The 14624-nt window shown below is 35.7% G+C and overlaps 1 protein-coding gene across 1 annotated transcript in view; it reads right to left on the minus strand.

Moving 5' to 3' along the window:
• Positions 1-14624, minus strand: part of LOC150090671 (rac GTPase-activating protein 1-like) — a 131848-nt gene that overhangs the window by 38606 nt on the left and 78618 nt on the right. The window contains exons 10-11 of the mRNA XM_090389937.1: positions 9341-9523; positions 2238-2346 (exon numbers count right to left, since the gene is read on the minus strand). Coding sequence (XP_090246063.1) covers positions 2238-2346; positions 9341-9523 — 292 coding nt within the window. The remainder of the gene's footprint in view (positions 1-2237; positions 2347-9340; positions 9524-14624) is intronic.

Consider the following 14624-nt stretch of genomic DNA (forward strand, 5'->3'; position numbering starts at 1 on the left):
TATTTGGATCTTAGAAAGGCTTTTGATACTGTTGCACATGGAAGACTGCTGCACAAATTGGAGCAGTGTGGCATTGGAGGCAAATTGCTGCTATGGATAAAGGGATGGTTGAGTGCGAGAAGACAAAGAGTGGTAATCAATGGACACTGCTCTTCATGGACTAATGTTATTAGTGGAGTCCCCCAAGGTTCAGTGTTGGGTCCATTGTTGTTGTTTTCTGTATTTATTAATAATATTGATGATGGTATATCAGGCTTAATGTCCAAGACTGCAGATGATACGAAGGTCAGCAAGGTTGTTAATGACACTAATGACAGTACGCTGCTTCAACAGGATCTAGAAAAGTTTAGCAGGTGGGCTGAGAGGTGGCAACTGAAGTTTAACATTGACAAATGTAAATTACTGCATATGGGAAGCAGTAATCCCAGAGTAACATATCAACTGTGTGGTACTATACTGACGACAGTGGTAGAGAGTGAAAAGGACCTGAGGGTAATTGTGCAGGCAGATATGAATTTTCTGAGCAGTGCAGACTGTCTGCAAGAGTAGCTCATGGTGTCTTGTCAATGATGTACAGGAATTTTTCTACCAGGAATAAGGAGGTGATTATCCCCTTGTATAAGGCAATGCCCAGGCCACACCTTGAGTACTGTATACAGGTCTGGAGGCCTCATTTTAGGAAGAATGTAGAGCTGTTGGAACATGCAGAGAAAGGCAACAAGATTAGTGAATGTAACAAAGGGTTGCTCTTATGAAGAAAGGCTTAAGCTTTGCAAATTGCAGTGTCTGGAGATTAAGCACCTGCGAGGTGATCTGATTGAGGTGTATAAGACCTTGAAGGGTTTGAGCATGCTCAATGCTGATAGGATTCTTCCTCTTGCTCAGAATAATTGCCTGAGGACATAAATTCAAATTGAGGAAAGACATTTGTAGGATAGATGTGCGGAAGTTTGCCTTTAGCTAGCAGGTGGTTGATTGCTGGAACAAACTTCCATCTGTTGTAGAAGTTGATAACTTAAATAGATTCAAGGCAGAACTAGACAAACATTTGGAGCGAGTGGATAGGTGAAATGAGGATGGGTGTTTTTTTTTTTTTTTTTTTTGGCTGATGCTATATAAGCTTGCTTTCTTGCATATCATGTGCCTTTGCTAATGCTACTGCTAAAATGGAAATTTTCACAGTGTTCCTAGAGACAAATTCTGAAAATTTGGAGGAAGTGTTTATCCCATACTTTTTTCAAGAGTTTTTGCTGGTTATTGCAACAACATTTCAGAGTTAATACATAAGCTAGATCTTTCAGTCTCTGAAGCAAGTGAATGGAGATTGTTCATTTATTCCTCCAAAAGAAACGTAAAAGGTTGTTGTTTGGTTTTTTTAGGAGCATTAGCAACTAAGGCCATATTGCTCCGGGATATGCGGTGGTCATTCCTTGACCTTTCCGCATCCACCGTATTTGGTGGTGACGGGCTCGAACCCCGGTCTAATCAAGAAGCGTGTGCTACGCACTGCTGCTCCTTCCCACCTGGCTACGGAGGCGCCAAAACGTAAAAGGAGTTCTTCACAAGGAAACATTAGTTTCCACTGCTCATTCTGTTCATTCAAAGAAAATGTGCATATAACTGGACCTTCTCCTAAATGAGATCAAATATAAGAAATACTATTGATTACTTTGTGGGGATTTAAAAGCCCTTGTATATTGCTAGTTCAACAATCTGGTTATACAGTCTCCATGTTTTTTGTGTGGATGAGGCAGCAAAGTACAAAGTGAACAGTGGGTAGAGGAGTAGTGGCAAATGCAGAATCAGTATTTGCCATTTCCTGATACCAGTCACCAAAATCATCGAATATTAATTTGGTTGGTTCAAAAAAAATAAGTCTTATTACCTAATTTCATGTAAAACTGGGCTTCATAATGCAGTTAAAAAAGCTTTAGATAAAGAGATAAACTATATGAAGTTTCTATGTGGTAAATTCTCTGCTCTTCCAGAAACAAAAAAAGAAAAGATTATCATACATCCTTAGATAAAGAAACTGATTTTGGATTAAGGCAAAATCACAAAATTATCAACAGTATGCACAATGAATTCAGATTTTCGTTGCAATATCAGATTGAGGTGCTACTATTCAACATGACAACATACTCAATTTATCATGCTGACATCATGATAAAATTTATCATCCTAGATTTCCAAAATGTAATCATAAAGGTATAAGCATAAGAAAATGGAACACTTACCAGCAGCCATAACAAAATCCTTCCAGAGTGTTTTGGTAATAAGAGGTTCTTGGAGTGATCGCAAAAACTCTTTTGCCACACCACATATAGTATGTATATCAATTTTTGTCTAATCAAAAAAATAAAGAAAAATAAACAAACACATATATACAGGGGATTCATAAAACGACAAGACAGATTTAAAGAAATAAGAAGTAAGCATTTTAACTTATGCTAATTTAACATTTCTTCTACAGTTCTGCAGGCAAATACACAAAATGGATACGAGCTACAAGCTCTATGCCATTAAAAAATTTATCCATCATAAATTGTTTACTTCATATCTCTAGCAGGAATATGCCCTTTTACTGTTTTGTTTGTCAATTCAAATATTTATCTGAATGGTCGCTACAAATCACAGTACCAGCAGAAAAATGCTAATTAAATTTTACCTGGATTAGGAATATCCACTATCAAATATCCTTGCATGAAATAAGCTACAGAAGTAATTTATAAATAATTTCAGCATTAGTTTTTCAGATTTTTCCTAAAGATTAGAATAAAATTATATACATGCTGTGAATAACTTTTTATGATTCACAAAAATATGAATCATAAGAAGTTATCTTCAAATAAATAGATGTATGCTAAATGGCTATTTAATGGCAAATGCACCATTTCAAATATTGATATAATATGAAAAGCAACAAGTAGCGCATTACATTTCAGGCGAGTCAGTTCTGCAGGCACATTAAAATGTGCCTACAAAATTAACACATTTACACATTTTTATATTAAAATGTAAAAATTTGTAAAGTGCATAGTGTCTTCCCCATTCATGAATTAAGAATTTGAAGATAAAGGGACCACTGGGTGACAGTGATCACAATGTATTGATATGGGAATTACTTAAAGATGTAACTACCGTCAAGGCTAAAGGGAACGGCTTTTGCTTTCGTAAAGGTGACTACGGGGGTCTCACACAGTTTTTAAATTCTGTACAGTGGGATCAACTGATGATGTTACCAATGCTGAATTCTAAATGGGAAGCCTTCAGGGACTTAATCTTGGAGGCTACTAGGCTTTTCATTCCAACTAAGAAATATTGTCATTGTGAGATGAATTAATGAGGCTTGTGGCAGAGAAGAAAAATGTATGGGATGCATATAAATTATCAGGTGGCACAGAAGCCTATTACAGATATAAGCTTGTCTGTAATCAAGTCACAAAGGAAGTTAGGCAGGCAAAGGCAGATTATGAGAAATCTTTGGCAAAGGATGCAAAAAAAAAACAGCAAAGAGTTTTTTACTTATGTAAACTCTTGAAGGAAAGAGATGAATCAGATTGGGCCACTTAACTTAGATAGTTCAACTATTGATGATCCTGCTCAAGTAGCTGATAAACTGAATGAGTATTTTGCATCTACATTGAATAACCATACATATGAGGAGTTATTCAATGAGGGGAATGCCAGAAGTTTATCAAACTCTAACAGGAAGCTAAGTGATTTTGTAATAACTAGGAGCAAAGTAGAGGAGAAATTGTTAAAGTTAAACATAAGGAAGGTACCTCGGATGGCAGGGATCTATCCAGTTATATTAAAGGAGGCAGCAAAGGAAGTAAGCAAATCCTTAGCCATAATTATGAGAGCTTCCTTAGACTCAGGGGAGGACCCCATGGACTGGAGGTGTGCAAATGTATCACCAATTCACAAAGGGTGACACAAGTAACTACAGACCTGTTAGTTTAACTTGTTTTCAGGGGAAAATAATGGAGTCATTGGTTAAAGAAGCATTGCAGGATCACCTAGACAAGACTGCATAACAGTTAAGACACAGCATGGGTTTGTTAAAGGGAGGTCTTGTCTGACCAATTTGATTGGATACTATCATATGGTCACAAAGGAACTGAATGTCAAAAATAATTTTTGATATCATATACTTGGATTTAAGGAAAGCTTTTGATACTGTTGCACATGGAAGACTGCTGTACAAATTGGAGGAGTATGACATTAAGGGTAAGTTGCTACAATAGATAAAGGGATGGTTGAGTGGGAGACGACAGAGAGTGGTAATCAATGGACACTGCACATCGTGGACAAATGTCATTAGTGGAGTTCCCCAGGGTTCAGTGCTGGGCCCATTGTTGTTTTGTTTATTCATCAATGATATTGATGAAGGTATATCAGGATTAATACCCAAGTTTGTAGATGATACAAAGGTTGGCAGGGTTGTTAACGACAGTAAAGACAGTATGCTACTCCAATTGGATCTAGATAAGTTGGGCAAACGGGCCGAGAAGTGACAAACTGAAGTTTAACATTGACAAATGCAAAGTAGCAATAATCCAAGAGAAACGTACCAACTGTGTGGTACTGCACTCAGGGAAGTGGAAAGTGAAAAAGAACTGGGGATAATTGTTCAGTCAAATATGAAGTTTGCTGAGCAGTGCAGACGGGCTGCCAGAGCAGGTCATGGAGTCTTGTCAATGATATATAGGAATTTTGTTAGTAGGGACAGGGAGGTGATTATCCCGTTGTACAAGACAATGGTCAGGCCACACCTAGAGTACTGCATACAGGTATGGGGGCCTCATTTTAGGAAGGATGTAGAGTTGCTAGAACAAGTACAAAGAATGGCAACAAGGTTGGTAAGGGGAACAAAGGGGTGCTCTTAACAAGAAAGGCTTAAGTTCTGCAAATGCAGCACCTGGAGAGTAGGCACTTCGAGGTGATATGATTGAGGTGTATAAGACCGTGAATGGGTTGAGCAAGCTGAATTCTTCCTCTTGCTTAGATTAAAAACCTGAAGGGGCATAGATTCAAATTGAGGAAAGACAGTTGTAGAATAGATGTGCGGAAATTTGCCTTTAGGCAGCGGGTAGAAGAGACTTCAATATGTTGTGGAAGTTGATAGCCTAAAATAAATTTAAGGCTGAGCTGGACAAGCATTTGGAACAAATGGAGAGTTGAAATGGGAGGGTTTTTTTTTTTTTTTTTTTTTTTTGGCTGATGCTGCATAAGCATGCTTTCTTGCATTGTATGCCTCTGCTAATGCTAATGTCTGCCAGCCCATCCATTCATCTCTGCATGTAATAACTTTTCTTCCAGCATATGGAATTTCATAAAATTTTATATGACACTTTTAGTTAAGATTTTTCAAGTAATCCCAAATTTCATTAAAATTGGACCAATAGAAATCTGGCAATTATTATTTTTCTTCCCCCTCCAATTGTCTTTATACATATCAGAGGAGCTATCCGTGTGCTGTAGCCAAAGCACTGGATATTATGTTTGTTGTTATGTGATGATTGGAGGTTAGTGGGCAACATGGTAATTGCACAGAAATAAAGTGCTCTCAGTTCGTGCATAAAATATGTCTGCCTTTTGCTTATTTTAGTTATCAGTTTATTAAATACATGAATCATGAATTATTACTATTTGCTTGTTATATTAATCACAGCAGAAATATTAAATATTCATTATATTTCAACTGTTATTAAAATCCAGGAAAAAATACATTACATTCCAAAGCACTGATAGCACACTACAATTGTTTAATTTATTAAATCACAAAGCCTAAAATATGTTTTGCATTTCATGCACTACTGATTATAAAACAGTAAAAACATAGTGAATATTAAATTGGGAGGTATGTTTTGGTCACAGATTAGTAAGTACAGATAGTCAACTTCCATAAAGTGTTTGTAGTGCCTTGTTTGACAATTTGGCCAAATGCTCATTTGTTTTGTGTGTACTTAAGGGATGGTCATATACTTTGCAAATATGAACAAATTACATTGAGTTTTCGAAAGAAGGGAATGATATTTCTGGAACAGATGGCCATTGATGTGGAAGGAGTGAAATATCAATTAAGTACAAGAGGAAACAAAACTGCACCATGGCATTCACACTATGTGTTAGCCACTACAAACTGTGCTGTAGTAACGTCCATAGTGCACTGCGGCATTGTCTGTGGTGCACTGCAGTTGCTGCATGGTGAATTTCTGAATTGCGGGGTTCTCCTTATGCAAATTTCCGTAACCCAACCTTAACATAATAACAGTTGTGTCTAGTTAAGAAGTATGAAATGAAGATAAACCGAAGTGGGCTAAATATGTGTAGCTCACTGTCAATGCATTCACCACATAGCTACTGCAAAGGCTACAATACTTAGCCAAAAGATCTCTTATAACAGCCCATTTACCTAGGTAACAGATGGCAGTGCCAAGATCATTTTTGTACTAACATGCTCATCTATGGGAGTTGACTATCTGTATTAATCTGTGTGTTACGGTAGAGTGAAAACAATTTTCCTTATATATTTTTAGTTAATCAGTTAGTAATTAATTGGTAACAAGATAATTAGTTATGCTTCATGTCTATTAATCACAGAAAAAGAAAAAATTCAATTAATTTAAGAAATAAAAATCTGACTCACTCGAAATGTAATGTAGTGCATACATTAGCTAACTTGTTTTTCCCTTAAATTAACTGAATTTTTCTACAATCTGCACTTAATTGAAGTGAAAAGTAAATAACTAATTAACTTTTCACCAATTAATAATTTAATAATATACAATAAAACCTGGTTAATTCAAGGTTAAAGGGAACAAAATACACCCATTTCAATTTAAATGAGTTTGAAGTATCAGTAAAATTTCAGAACACGTCGGCATTAATCAAGGGCAATTTTTAGTCAGATACCCCATTAACACTGAGCAGAATATTCATAATTCTTATATGAAATAATTTTTTTTTAAATTTTGTTGTAGCATAGATTTATGAATGGTTAATGCATTAATTTAGTCAGTAGAGAAATTTAATAAATTTATCACACACAATATGATTGCTGATTTTGCATTTTTTTTCTGCTGTGACTATCACACAATTCGATGTATAAAAGCTGTACATTAATATGTTAAAATAAGCATTATGTTGTTTATGTATAATTACGCATTTTTGTACACACCTGCTAAAAAAGATCATCCATGTCTTGGGATATTATTTGCTATGTAATACTTGTAAACATGCAGAAAAGGTAACATGTCACTTTTTTTTGCATATGCCTATAAATGCCCAGGGGTGGACCTCGTTGAAGGAGAGGTCATTAAAGAGGCTCATCAGCTGATATCAGGGACCCTTCCTGAAGTCTTTAATAGCTGCCTGCATGATGGGGTTTTTCCATCACCATGGAAGGATGCCTTATTAAAGCTGATACTGAAGGGACTATCTAGGCCAAAAAATGGTCCACGATCTTATTGCCCTATTAGGAAAGGTGTTTGAAAGAATGCTGGCGAGACAGATTACTGATTATACTGAGGGGGGAAAAAAAAAAAAAAAATGTACACTGGTCTGGCAGACAATATGGGTTTACTCCAGGGTTTGGAACAGAAGATTCGCTTCAGGCATTGCAGAACTATATATTAGGCTCGAACAGTAAGTATATCCTTGGAATCTTTATTGACTTTGAGGGAGCTTTTGACTCCATTCAATGGAACAGCATTCTTATGGTATTGCAACTTGCAGGCTGTTCAACTAAGATTCTTAGGGTGGTAAAGGACTACTTCACGCACCGTACAGTGACTGTTAAGTCATCATTTGGTTCCGTTGTATGAGAGCTGACCAGGGTATGTCCACAACGCTTGGTTTTTGGACCGCTAATGTGGAACCTAGTTTTGAAGGACTGGTTATGTAGGGACTTCGAGCATACAAAGATGGTGGCATATGCTGATGAGCTGTTGATGCTTATTGAAGGAAATTCATGGATGGAAACTGGGTCACAGCAAGTTTTGCTTGAACTTAATAACTGGTGTAGGTTGCATAAACTGACTGTATCAGGAACCAAAACAAGGACAATGGTCTTGAAGGGTCACCTTTCGGGTAGAAGACCAAAATATAGGTTATAAAATTTAATGTTATGTTATGAAAGTTTATTTATATGTATATATTTTTTTATTTATATATTTCATGTTATGAAAATTACATTTCTGTTAAACTTTTCATGCCTCCTTTTGCACTAGTCTGCAAAAGGAGGCGCGAAATTCCAAACTGGGAGGCGCATCTCCCAGTTTGGAAATCGCTGCTGTAATGCGAGTTACAGTTAGATGAATTCTCCATAATTCCACACACAATCTTGGAAATGTAAAAAGGTTCCACATACTGTATAACAATATTATATGTAGAACACTAGCAAATTTTCATTATAGTTCCATTTAATTTTGTCATAACAATGTTTGTCAGTAGTTGATACTGGCATCTTTCCAAATTAAACAAGCTCACACGATATTCAGTTTTACTGTTGACATATTTTGGATAATCTGTACTAAAATGCATATCAAATTCTATATTCTATATTACTGGGGAACAGTAGCAACTTCAAAATACATTGCATTTCAAATGATCTGATATCAAATTAACAAGGATATACTGTATAAAAGTAATTATGTATCATTGCATTTCAAATGATCTGATATCAAATTAACAAGGATATACTGTATAAAAGTAATTATGTATGTTTTCACTTTAGTGAATGTACATCACAAATAATATTCAGTAAACTTAGCTTATTTATTTTCTCCTGTATTTTAATAAAAATTGAAATGCAGCACATATTAAATTTAAAAAAATAATAATATAATAATTCATTATTTATATATTAAATAAACCAATACACAAAAAACTAGCTTTTTAAAATAACCTTTTGTATGTACAGTGCTGAAACTGAGAATTTTCCTTTCTTGGGTAACTACACATTACCCATTCATTCCTCCAATCAAAGTGATGCACCATACATAAAGTCTAGCATTTCAGCTACCACATATGGATAACCTACGGAAGAAATAAAATAAATAATAATAATGGCTGAATTTATATTGTGATTTTAATGAAATCTGGGGTGGCTTGACAAATCTTTATAAAGAGCCAAATAAAATATTTTGTGAAAATCTGTTCACCAGGAGTCAAGTTGTTTCGTGCAGACAGACTTAGATGTACTTAGTGGGCGCTTTATGCATTTATGAACATGCCTAAAAATATAAGGATATTATTGACATGGCAATTTAATATTTTTAGAATTATTCCTCTCTAAAAAACAGAATTAAAATCAAACAAACTAAATACTCACCAAGTTAGGCACTCCCCTTCCTTTTAGAAACCTTTCTTTCAGATCTTTGACATCCTTATCCATTCCGGAAATTCTGTAGAGGCCCACTTCTGTAATACCTCGAGACTCTATTTCATTAAAACAATGAACTAGTATGGCTGGAACCATTGGTGATGAAGCAGGTGTGTAATCTGCTATAGTACCCTGATATGGTAAATTGAACAAAATAAAATAATAAAAAGAAGAATATTAGTAAATATATTCATTTATCTTTCAAAAATTATATTATGTTAGTTATTAAAAATCACATGAGTACAACATCATTCGGTAAGATACACAATTACAAATTCTATTAGTCAGGTTTATTTTAACAAAATCTTTTTTTTTTCTTTTTTTTGTGCATTCTGTTTTACACAAAACAGAATTTTATTCTGTTTTACAAACAAAGTCTTCTGTCCATTTATTTCAACTTCAGCTGCACAAATGTTGCCACAATTATCTGTACCAGTCAGTTGCTGTAGCAGGTCTGCATCCACGGTAATGAGAATATGTGGTGTACATATTGTCGATTCAACTTTATTGTATATTGCAACACCAGCAAATCACACAAGTTTTTTGAATTGTGTGATACGTTTGTATCCTCAAGCATCAACATTTTAATCGTTTTCAAGCCATGTTTCATTTAATGCCAAGATATTCGATTCCATGAGAATTGGATCGGTTGCAATGTCTTCGCTATGAAGTTTCAAACTCTTGTGTATTCAACAATACCATTCTGAAACTCGACGAGGCAACTTGATCCCAAAATTGTAATGCAGTTGTAGAGAGTTTTTCCAAATGATGGTTATTCAAATGTTTCAATTCAGTTTGAAGATCTTGCATCTTAGGTGCGTTACAACCATGAGCATGGTAGAATGTAAAGTCGTCTTTCTGATGTACAGGCCATCGATGCTTCTAACTCTCGACAATGCAACTGTACGTTGCATTGTCGTATCAGTGAAGCACTGATTTGAGCAGGGGTTACGTTCCAGGAAAACACCACGCAGTCCAAATCCGCGCAATTCAAAATGTAGTTTATATGACATGAGGGTTCTGTACCTGTATGCACAAAAAAAAATAAAATAAAATAAAATAAATAAATGGAAAAATATTGTTTTTATTACAATCATCATTAGCCTTATGGTGCAAGGAAGACTAAGGCTTTTGCTGCACCAGCCAAAAAAAAAAAATTGAGTTACCCTGAGAGAGAGAGAGAGAGAGAGAGAGAGAGAGAGAGAGAGAGAGAGAGAGAGAGAGAGAGAGAGAGAGAACAAGTCAAAGTAGAAGGGAATCACCAAGAAAGAGAAGAATGATGATATCCAGCGCTCAGGACCCTGTCTTCATTCGGTAAGAAAAAAAAAGAAAAAAAAATTAGAAACATGTCCATAAGATTAATCTTGCTAATAGTTACCTCTAGATTTTTAATTCTTTGTCACTGCTTTCCTGTGATAAACTTGCATCAGCATCTGGCACCTTTTGAAAAAAATTAGTTAAAATTGTTTGCTTAGAAGCACACTGTTTTTCTCTATAAATTTCTTCATAAGGAACTAAAGTTAATGATAAAGTTGTGTGAAAATTTAAACTCCTCTCCAATGGATCCATTAGGATCCATGTCCAGAGCTTCTTGGCTAAGCTGATTTGCAAGTCTTAAAAACTAAGCTAGTCTCTTCACGATCAAAGTTTTGCGCACATCTTTTTCATTTTTATCATCTTCTTCTTCACATTGCGAAAAAATATCGTCCACTGATAATTGTTCTCTATGAGATTCAAGGACTTATGTGATATCTGCTGGTTCCAGTTCTTCAAATCCCTCTCCGCTAATCATTTTGCCAATTCTCACAATCTCAACTTCCTTTGGCATTTCGACCATGGCTTCTTTGGTGCAGCTTTGTGGCCACAGCTTTTTCCACACTGCATTCATTGTTGAGTTCTTAACTTCATCCCATGCGAATTCAATATTTTTTACATCAAGAATGTTATAATTCTGCCAATAATCTCGAACTGAAAGACTGCCTATTCCATCAGTAGCTTCTACCAATTGTAAAAAAAGATCTTCTTAGGTAATAAAGTTTAAAGGTCCATCAGCTGAATTAACGAACTTGTATTCACTGGAAGAAATGTAACTTTCACATTTGGGTGCAGATCAGACAAATGTACAGTATGACTGGGCACATTGTCAAGAATGAGAAAGATTTTGAATGCTGTTCTTCTTCAGGCAATATTTTTTTGTTTCGACGCAAAAGCTAAAAACCAATCCTTGAAAATTTTTAGCTGTCATCCAGGCTTTTTTGCTTGATTTCCAATGAACTGGCAAGGAGCTTTTTGATATTCCTTTAAAAGCACAAGGATTTTCTGATGTATAAATTAGCAGCGGTTTACACTTAAAGTTCCCCTCTACATTGCCACATAATAAAAGTGTTAACCTATCTTTTGCAACTTTGACACCTGGGTGGTTTTCTCTTCTTTTGAAATGAATGTTCGGTCGGCATACACTTCTAAAGTAAGCCAGTCTCATCATCATTAAACACTTGACTTGCTAGATAGCCCTCAGTCGTAATAACATCCTTGAAAGTTTTCGGATACAAAGAAGTAGCTTCTGTATCTGCACTGGCTGCTTCACCCGTTAAATTTTAGATTGTGAAGACTTGGACATTTTTTAAAATTTTCAAACCAACCCTTACTTGGCCTGAAAGATGTCTGCATTGGATGGACCGGCTTCTTCTTGTAAGCAATTAAAAATTTGCAGACTTTGGCACGAATAATATCTGAACTAAGAGGCATTCTCTTTTGATTAAGATTTTCTATCCAGAAATAAAGAAATTTTTCAGTTTTCTCTATTAACGGATTTCTCACTTTTATAGTGTTTTTTGCAGTCAATGATGTGGAAACGATAACTGAACTTTTAATTTTCTCAGCATTTTCCCTAACTCGTTGAATGCCAGATTCATTTATGCTGTATTTCTTGGCTAATGTCACAACCTTTTCGCCTTTTTCTAACTCCTTAACGATTTTTAATTTTTCCTCTAAATTTAAAATTTTTTTTGTCATAGCTTTCTTCATTTCAGGCACTAGTAAACATACATTTTATATAGACAAGAAATATTAAATCAGCAAAAGTAATGCTTACCGATTAAAACACTTTACGTTGCGTGAACCAGAAAAAGATTCTGTCTCAACAGCTAACATAGGATATCTGATGAAGGGGGTTCCCGAATGAGGAAGTTGTTTCAAAAATAACCGGACAAACACACCACCGTTCATTGCTGTTTGGTTATAAGAATCAGTTTTGAACGCTTTTGTGATATTTTTCTAAAGCACATTTCTGGAGGTCACGACCATAAAACAGTAAAAACAATTTGCACTTTCTAGTTTATTGGGCTTTTCTGTTAGTGAATCTAATTATAAATGGGCAGTAAACTCAATCTTATTGCATTTGCAATAATATTAACAGCTGGAATTCTGTGGGATTCTACATTATTATGGTGAAATGTATTTCTCTTTCAATGAAATCTTCAATCATGTAAAAAACAATTTTCAAAATCTGCTCTTCATTCCTATTTTTGAAGCTTCGTAAACAAAAATCACGCAGATAGCAAAACTCGCTGCGCAATCTAAAATTTTTGTAGTAAATACCTAACCGTGCAAAAGCGAAACCGCGCAAATCGAGGGATGCATACCAGTTGCTGTTCAAGACTTATCGCAACTGAATACGATTTCTTTGAAAGTTCCACCCTGAGATTTATGAAACATCATGGCACAACCTTCAACCAAAGGAAATTGGATTCTTTTGCATTTAAACATTTTGCTTTTGAAAGATACTGTGGCAGAACGTCTCATAATCAGGGTCCAGCCAGATTTCAATACACCACGATACAACCATATGTGCGGGCAAGACTTGAGACGACTCTTAGATCCAACATTCTTGCTTTCGAAATGTAACCACAATCTTTTGATTTCTGTTTCTTCCATCTCAACGTGCTGTAAAGTTCCGATCGCTCCACCGACCAAACCATCTTCAACATCAATGTTTGTAGTGATCGTGTAAGGTTTTCCAGTCGATAGATGCAATACATATGGCAAACCTCCAGTCTCTGCTACACTCATTTGGAGTTTTGTTCGCATACTAGTCAACTGTTCATGACTCTTGTAACCAGTGAAGTGATTGTCGGCTGTACAATCGATGATGGTGTTTCCTTCCAAAGCTTGAGCATCAAGCTTTGGAAAGGAACATCATTGAACATCATTGTTACGATGAAACAAATGAACAGCATCTGGTACTTGTTCCATGACAAAGTCTCGTGTTCTATATCAACTTCGATTAACTTCTTTTCTTCAATGTCTATTGTTTCGCCATTTTCAATTTTAGTTAATATGCCAGAGAATACAACATCACTCTGTTTCATCACTTAAATCAGTGGAAAGAAATTGAGAGACTGCCAAAAAACTGCACCACTGACAGAATTCTTATGAGGCTTGAATATTTGCCTTGCATTCACTGGCGGCAACTGATGCAAATCTCCACAAAATATATCTAAACCACCAAACTCTCGATCGAATTCTCTGGTGATCTCAAGCAGTCTGGCATTGATTTTATGCAAAATGTCAGCTCTGATCATGCTAACTTCATCAATGAATACTGCTTGAACATTTTGAAATGCGTTACGATAGAGGTGCAAAGTTTCTCGAGCAAGACCACCATATATTCGCGGCATACCAACTTTGAACAGTGAATGAACTGTAGTACCATTTATCACTACAGCCGCCTTCCCTGTCAACACGCAGGCGAAGAATGCATTGTGAGCCTGACTTAAATTCACTTAAGTTTCCATCATAAGTTTCAAAGTAAACGTCTTGCCACAGCCTGCTGGACCAGTAAAGAATATTTTGAAGTGGTTTTGTGTTAACTCAATCTGTTATTTGATGTATAACTTTAAGAATCAACTCGCGTTGTTCTCTATTCGTCATTTAAACCAACTTGCAGTAATCGTTGCTGGTCATGACATTATCTTGTAGACATAACACAGCGGATAGCGAGTTTGTAGAAATCATTTCGATATCATCACTGTTCTCTTGAAGTCTGTTACTAGCATCCTCTGCAATTAGACTTTGAACATATTCCTCGCATTTCGCTCGAGCATCCTCTTTACTGTCCATTTTGATGCAAAGTTTTCTACAATACTCTAATGTTTTGTCAATATGGATGTCCGATTCGTATCTTCTACGGCAATTCATAACTGTGGCCAATATGTGTCTGTCAGTGTCATTA

The sequence above is a fragment of the Mastigoproctus giganteus genome, chromosome 1, assembly GCF_048544385.1.
Source record: "Mastigoproctus giganteus isolate SK-2022 chromosome 1, ASM4854438v1, whole genome shotgun sequence".
Classification (NCBI taxonomy): Eukaryota; Metazoa; Arthropoda; class Arachnida; order Uropygi; family Thelyphonidae; genus Mastigoproctus; species Mastigoproctus giganteus.